This window comes from Procambarus clarkii, chromosome 36 (assembly GCF_040958095.1).
Source record: "Procambarus clarkii isolate CNS0578487 chromosome 36, FALCON_Pclarkii_2.0, whole genome shotgun sequence".
Taxonomy (NCBI): Eukaryota; Metazoa; Arthropoda; class Malacostraca; order Decapoda; family Cambaridae; genus Procambarus; species Procambarus clarkii.
Window position 1 is genome coordinate 31,034,555 of NC_091185.1, and position 8,866 is coordinate 31,043,420.

At 45.3% G+C, this 8,866-nt stretch overlaps 1 protein-coding gene across 1 annotated transcript in view; it reads left to right on the top strand.

Annotated features, from left to right (window-relative positions):
* The window catches only part of LOC123751308 (mucin-1-like), a 58,799-nt gene extending 52,265 nt beyond the window's left edge, over positions 1-6,534 (top strand). Inside the window, exon 3 of the mRNA XM_069336750.1 lies at positions 5,015-6,534. Within this exon, the coding sequence (XP_069192851.1) occupies positions 5,015-6,534 (1,520 nt within the window). The remainder of the gene's footprint in view (positions 1-5,014) is intronic.
* Positions 6,535-8,866: the final 2,332 nt, after the last annotated feature.

Sequence of the window (8,866 nt, forward strand, 5' to 3'; positions counted from 1 at the left end):
GAGTGTTGAAAAGGTGTAGGCATTGTGCGAATATCGCGCACTCTGAGGATGGGAAGGAACTCTAGCACGAACTCTACACAACACCCACGGAACATGCAATTGAAAAGCAATGTATAAACGGCGTTATTTTGCGTGTGAAATAAACATTTACATGTATAAATACACTATCGTGACGTTATCTTGAGATGATATCGGGGCTTTTTAGTGTCCCCGCAGCCCGGTCCTCGACCAGGCTTCCACCCCCCAGGAAGCAGCCTGTGACAGCTAACTAACACCCAGGTACCTATTTTACTGCTAGGTAACAGGGGCATAGGGTGAAAGAAACTCTGCCCATTGTTTCTCGCCGGCGCCTGGGCTCGAACCCAGGACCACAAGATCACAAGTCTAGAGTGCTGTCCGCTCGGCCGACCGGCTCCCGGGAGCCGCTCCCACTAAGCCCTTGTATCTTGTTAAAACTCTATACTGAGAAATGCGGAGTGAGAAAGAAGACCTATTGACTGGCTCTCTATCCTCTTAGAACTCTTAACAGGTTAAGTGCATATAGCTGAGTACACTTACTGGAAAGGGAAACTCAGAGTGTATAAACACGATTAGCTAAGTACAACTAGATGAGTAATAAGTAATGGTTAGAAAGTATAAGTGGAACTCTATAGACAAACAGCTGAGTGAAAGTAGGTTAGAACGCATGCTGGAATAACAAGAAATACTACTACGGGCTCACCATAGCCCGTGCTACTTGGAACTGCTTCTTCCAAGTAGCGAATCTTTAACAACAACAACAACAAGAAATACTAAAGAGAGGTGATTAACTACCTTTTGTCGTTACCTTTGTTCTTAAGGTCTTATTCCTATTACTATTCCCTTTACTACCTTTCGTACCTTTTGCCTTGCTGTTGCTTCCTCGAAGATTTTCTTCTCCTCACCTCTTTCTTGGCTATTTATTGCTTTCGCCTCCTTCTCTCATCCACGGGAGACATCTCCCGTCACGCAGGGTGCAGTCGCACCTCCACAGATCTCCAGTATCAGCTGATACTGGTAATGGCTCAAAAGGGCCACCACTTACGGGCTATTCATGCCCGTGCCACCTTTTGGGTGGCTTAATCTTCATCAATCAATCAATCTTCCCTCATCACAATCGACTTGAGAATGGTCCAGGACGGACCGGAACGTCGTCGTCTCTTCACTTTCTAGCGTGTGGTTTGGTCATCAAGAAATACTATGCAATACTTTTTTTTGCTTAGAACTGGTTGGAATAGCCGGATATGACTGGAACCCGAGAGCTAAAGCACACACACATAGTCGAGGACACTTGCACGACTAGCTGTGTACACACAGGTGTCTACACAGACGCAGCGCTTGTTCTGCTCAATCGTTAATTGCTAGTTACCTCTAACCTCCCATAGTCGTAATGGCTTGGCGCTTTCCCCCTGATAGTTCCCTTCCCTCCCCCCACTCCCACACCCTCTCCCCCTGGAGCCGCGAGACTCATAAGTAACATTCATTCCCCTTTTCCACCTATTCCTACCCCTTATTCCTACTCCCCCTTACTCCACCCCCCACTCCCCATTCCCACCCTTATTACAATTCCTGAAATTCCTAAAATTTCCATTACCAGATTCCTAGAATTCCCGTTCCCAGATTCCTAGGATTTGCGTTCTCAGATTCCTTGAATTCCTGTTCCCAGATTCCTAGAATTCCTGTTCCCAGATTCCCGATTCCCATTCCCAGATTCCTGATTCCCATTCCCAGATTCCTGATTCCTATTCCCAGATTCCCGATTCCCTTTACCAGATTCCCGATTCCCATTCCCAGATTCCTGATTCCCGTTCCCAGATTCCTGATTCCCATTCCCAGATTCCTGTTTCCCATTCCCAGATTCCCGATTCCCATTCCCAGATTCCCATTCTCAGATTCCCGATTTCCGTTTCCAGATTCCCAATTCCCATTCCAAGATTCCTGATTCTCGTTCCCAGATTCCGGATTCCCATTCCCAGATTCCCGATTCCCATTCCCAGATTCCAAACTCCCATTCCCAGGTTCCTGATTCCCGTTCCCAGACTCCCGTTCCCAGATTCCCGATTCCCATTCCCAGATTCCTGATTCCCATTCTCAGATTCCTGATTCCCATTTCCACTCAATCTTTAAATCCAAAAAAGGGGATCCTTCCCATGTCTCAGGAAGACAAACAGTGGCCAAGATATATATCCTTTATATCTATATAAATATATAGATATAATAGATATATATATAGTCTATATATCCTTTCAGAAGAGGCGACGAGGCAATAATAATAATAATGATAAATAATATGTAAGATTCCATGCAGCTGGGCTGCAGGAGACTCGAACCGTGACCCCGGTTGTGAGACCGAAGGATATATACATGTTAAGGGAATGTTTATTACAACGGAAGTGTGGATGATTATTTTGTTAAAAATATTAGAGTTCAAAAGGGGTGATGCAGAGCAATGAGACTCGCGTCCGTGTGTGGTCCAGCGGTCCGTGTCTGGTCCAGCGGTCCTTGTATAGTCCAGCGGTCCATGTGTGGTCCAGCGGTCCGTGTGTGGTTCAGTGGTCCGTGTGTGGTCCAGCGGTCCGTGTGTGGTTCAGTGGTCCGTGTGTGGTCCAGCGGTCCGTGTGTGGTCCAGCGGTCCGTGTGTGGTCCAGCGGTCCGTGTGTGGTTCAGTGGTCCGTGTGTGGTCCAGCGGTCCGTGTGTGGTCCAGCGGTCCGTGTGTGGTCCAGCGGTCCGTGTGTGGTCCAGCGGTCCGTGTGTGGTCCAGCGGTCCGTGTGTGGTCCAGCGTTCCGTGTGTAGTCCAGAAGGACAGTGCCAGTACTGCCACACAACCTGGGGAGGACAGTGCCAGTACTGCCACACAACCTGGGGGAGGACAGTGCCAGTACTGCCACACAACCTGGGGGAGGACAGTGCCAGTACTGCCACACAACCTGGGGGAGGACAGTGCCAGTACTGCCTCACAACCTGGGGAGGACAGTGCCAGTACTGCCACACAACCTGGGGGAGGACAGTGCCAGTACTGCCACACAACCTGGGGGAGGACAGTGCCAGTACTGCCACACAACCTGGGGGTGAACAGTGCCAGAACTGCCACACAACCTGGGGGAGGACAGTGCCAGTACTGCCACAACCTGGGGGAGGACAGTGCCAGTACTGCCTCACAACCTGGGGAGGACAGTGCCAGTACTGCCACACAACCTGGGGGAGGACAGTGCCAGTACTGCCTCACAACCTGGGGGAGGACAGTGCCAGTACTGCCTCACAACCTGGAGGAGGACAGTGCCAGTACTGCCACACAACCAGGGTGAGGACAGTGCCAGTACTGCCTCACAACCTGGGGGAGGACAGTGCCAGTACTGCCTCACAACCTGGGGGAGGACAGTGCCCACTGAGTCCAAGAAAATGAAATATCAGGGGAAAGCTGCCCAAGCCATTACGACTATATAGCACTGGGAAGGGGTCAGGATAAGGATTTGGGATGGGACGGGGGGAAAGGAATGGTGCCCAACCACTTTTGGACGGTCGGGGATTGAACGCCGACCTGCATGAAGCGAGACTCGCTCTACCGTCCACCCCAAGTGGTTGGACGGTACAAGTATAAACGTACTTGTATTGTGAACAAGTAAGCAGTTGATATTTGATTTACTTTCAGAATGCGTTTGACAGCTGATTGGACACCGCTCGGGATTCGTAATCCTGAGGACCCGGGTTCGATCCCCGGTGAAGGCGGAAACATATGGGCCGAGTTACTTTCACCCTGATGCACCTGTTCACCTAGCACTAAAATAGGTACCTGGGAGTTAGACAGCTGCTACGGGCAGCTTCCTGGGGGATGTGTAACAAAAATGAGGCCTGGTCGAGGACGGAGCCGCAGTGAAGCCCCGAAATCATCTCAAGATACACAGACTCACCGCTGGGATGCTGTTGATGATCTGCGAAAAGCCCCGAAATCATCTCAAGATAACCTCAAGATAACTTGACTCACCGCTGGGATGCTGTTGATGATCTGCGAAAAGCCCCGAAATCATCTCAAGATAACCTCAAGATAACCAGACTCACCGCTGGGATGCCTTTGATGATCTGCGAAAAGCCCCGAAATCATCTCAAGATAACCTCAAGATAACCAGACTCACCGCTGGGATGCCTTTGATGATCTGCGAAAAGCCCCGAAATCATCTCAAGATAACCTCAAGATAACCAGACTCACCGCTGGGATGCCTTTGATGATCTGTGAAAAGCCCCGAAATCATCTCAAGATAACCTCAAGATAACCAGACTCACCGCTGGGATGCCTTTGATGATCTGCGAAAAGCCCCGAAATCATCTCAAGATAACCTCAAGATAACCAGACTCACCACTGGGATGCCTTTGATGATCTGCGAAAAGCCCCGAAATCATCTCAAGATAACCTCAAGATAACCAGACTCACCACTGGGATGCCTTTGATGATCTGCGAAAAGACCCGAAATCATCTCAAGATAACCAGACTCACCGCTGGGATGCCGCTGATGATCTGCGAAAAGCCCCGAAATCATCTCAAGATAACCAGACTCACCGCTGGGATGCCTTTGATGATCTGCGAAAAGCCCCGAAATCATCTCAAGATAACCAGACTCACCGCTGGGATGCCTTTGATGATCTGAGAAGACAGTATGATGGCATCTTATTTCTCCCTTTCCAAAGCCATTATGTGAAACAAACTACCTCGCTGCATCTTTACCGGCACCTTCGATCTCCATGCCTTCAAGAAGTGTCTCTGGAGATATCTTCCGGCGTAATGGTTGATATTATTTTTCTTGCTCGTTCTGTCTTGCTCAGTTGGGGAGAGTTTTGGGTGATTTACCTGCGTGTTGTTTGAGCGTCTTGCTATATATGCCTTCAACACTCGCAATACACTTCAACACGTAATGCACTTGCAACACCTCCAAATACACTTGCAACACCTGATACACTTGCAACACCTAATACACTTACATCACCTCCTAATACACTTGCAGCACCTAATACACTTGCAACACCTCCAAATACACTTGCAACACCTCCTAATACACTTGCAACACCTAATACACTTGCAACACCTCCAAATACACTTGCAACACCTCCTAATACACTTGCAACACCTCCAAATACACTTGCAACACCTCCTAATACACTTGCAACACCTAATACACTTGCAACACCTCCAAATACACTTGCAACACCTCCTAATACACTTGCAACACCTCCAAATACACTTGCAACACCTGATACACTTGCAACACCTAATACACTTACATCACTTCCTAATACACTTGCAACACCTCCAAATACACTTGCAACACCTCCTAACACACTTGCAACACCTTCAAATACACTTGCAACACCTAAAACACTTACAACACCTCCTAATACACTTGCAACACCTAATACACTTGCAACACCTCCTAATACACTTACAACACCTCCAAATACACTTGCAACACCTTCTAATACACTTGCAACACCTCCAAATACACTTGCAACACCTTCTAATACACTTGCAACACCTCCTAACACACTTGCAACACCTCCTAATACACTTACAACACCTCCAAATACACTTGCAACACCTTCTAATACACTTGCAACACCTAATACACTTACAACACCTCCTAATACACTTGCAACACCTAATACACTTACAACACCTCCTAATACACTTGCAATACCTAATACACTTGCAACACCTCCAAATACACTTGCAACACCTAATACACTTACAACACCTCCTAATACACTTGCAACACCTAATACACTTGCAACACCTTCTAATACACTTGCAACACCTAATGCACTTGCAACACCTAATACACTTACAACACCTCCTAATACACTTGCAACACCTAATACACTTACAACACCTCCTAATACACTTGCAACACCTAATACACTTACAACACCTCCTAATACACTTGCAACACCTAATACACTTGCAACACCTTCTAATACACTTGCAACACCTAATACACTTGCAACACCTAATACACTTACAACACCTCCTAATACACTTGCAACACCTAATACACTTACAACACCTCCAAATACACTTGCAACACCTCCTAATACACTTGCAACACCTCCAAATACACTTGCAACACCTCCTAATACACTTGCAACACCTCCTAATACACTTGCAACACCTAATACATTTGCAACACCTCCTAATACACTTACAACACCTCCAAATACACTTGCAACACCTCCTAATACACTTGCAACACCTCCTGATACACTTGCAACACCTCCTAATACACTTGCAACACCTCCAAATACACTTGCAACACCTCCTAATACACTTGCAACACCTCCAAATACACTTGCAACACCTCCAAACACGCTTGCAACACCTCCTAATACACTTGCAACACCTCCTAATACACTTGCAACACCTCCAAATACACTTGCAACACCTCCAAATACACTTGCAACACCTAATACACTTTCATCATCCTTTAATGTATCTTTATCTCTCCTTCAGTTTCCCTTTATAAAAAGATAACGTCGTTCCCAAAAATCTCCAACGTCACTTTTATTTTTTAAATTTATATATATACATGAGATATTTCATTCTTGTACAGCCACGTATAGCTTTTCGGGCAGGTCCTTAATCCTAATTTTTCCTGGAATACGACCCGCCCAATCGTTTAACAACCGGGTACCCATTTTACTGTTGGGTGAAAAGAGGCGTACAGCTAAGGATTGGCGCCCAGTCAATCCTCCCTATTCACCTTCATCGTCTCTTCAACTATCACCTTCTACTCTTCTTCATTCATATTCAACATTCCTTTATAACACTAGTAATACTTACAGTCACTTTCCCCTAGTAATACAATAGTCACCTTCCCCTTGTAACACACTAAAATCACCTTTAAGATATCATCTATTTCCACTCCATGGCCGCCTTTATCAACATTCAAGGAATCGCTGTTAACTTGCAGTAAGTGCTTTAGCTGTGCTCTGTGGTAGTGCACACAAGCTTAGTTATCCTGTACGATAAGTTATCACCGTTCTAAACTAACACGATATCCCTTAACCTGATGAAACCCATGCCACAAGGGAAAGGATTTCCATGCATTCGTTATCATACCAACGACCTGTTTTGCAAAACAATGCATGTTTCTTGTTGTTATCAAAACATTCATGTATAACTGCATTTGTGCAGCTGCCGAAGACTATTTGAAGGGTTACATGAACAAAAAAAAATTCCCAATCTCACAGGCTGGTTAGTCATACATGGTCATGTATGACTAACAGATTTCATACAGATGTTATACATGTCACCATTAGTCTACACTGGTAAGTGTATGAGGATATGTATTATGAGGATATCGGGAAAGATCATGAGAGTTAATAGAGTTAGTGGAGAGGTCTAAGTACCTCGTACCAACAGGTGTAAAGGGTTTAATGACTGGATATTCTATAATTGATCGTATGAGATCGTATGATTAAGTTTCTGCTCACTGAGATTGTACATCTGGAGTGCTTAGGATTGGGAGATTCGTCACCTGTAGACACCTGCCACAGGTAACGGTGGTAGGTGTGTATATATCTGTCTCCTACAATCTCATCCCGGTAACCACCTTGTTGGGCTATTCGTTGGACGACTTGGGCTGCCCAATATGCTTAGGTTTTCGGTCCTAAACAAATCATAGCTCTTCATACTGGTGCTTTCAGTCTCTATGGAATCAGAAATTTCCCCTTTGTCAGATGTAAGTGCTTGGAACAATTTTGTCTACCACAAAGTATTCAAAGATCGGTTCAAACACTCTACGGTATTCACACGACATATTTGATTACTATCCTATTGAGATGATAAAAACATATACACACACGCATATATACATTTACGCACACATTTAGGCGACGATATAGACAAAGAAACATACCGCTTGACAGGTGTATTGGAGTCTTATAATAAGATAACATAAATTAAACAAGAATGAGGAGGATAAGACAGCTGCGTATTCCTCGGCTGCCAGAAAGCATTTGACATTATCCCTCACAATAGATTCCCTGAAACGAAGAGAAACAGAATGGTGCATCAGGAAGACTCTCAAGGTGAGTAAGGTAGAAACACTCAGGAAGAAGTGAATATAGAGTTGTGAGAGTGAAGAGCGAATATAATTGTACCCCCACATGGGTACAGGACTCATCCTATTTCTAATATACCAACGACCAGATAGGAATATTGGTTTTTCATATCAAAGGTTTACAGACGACGACAAAATTATATCAAGGCAGAAAGTCTGTGAACACTTTATTAACTGATCTGGACATACCATAGACGTGTGAAAGCCGATAGAATTAATCTCAGCCAAATACAATGTTCTGATTATTGTCGTATAACCCGGGCAAATAACTTGTGAATTGAAATGCATGTGAAAGTGAACTTACAAAAACAAACTACACGAGAATCAGAGCAAACTCCGAAAACTGGAAGAAGAATGCTTCCAATATTGTTACATAAAGACAACACCACGTACACGAATACGTGGCATAGAAAGGTAGGAATAAAGAGAGAGAGAGAGAGAGAGAGAGAGAGAGAGAGAGAGAGAGAGAGAGAGAGAGAGAGAGAGAGAGAGAGAGAGAGAGAGAGAGAGAGAGAGTGTACGGAACATAACAGAATTGATATCTTACAGATGATTACTCTAAACGGGCACAAATAAATTAGTAGAGAGGCAGAGGAACCATACAAGGATTACATAACCTCTAAAGGCAAGGACCAGCCTGAAATATTATGACCTGCCTCCGTGCTCACACTGAGGCACCGAGGAGCCTCAGGTCAATAAAGATTATCCTTCAAGGTCAATAAAGTGCTCTCACAGCCCATG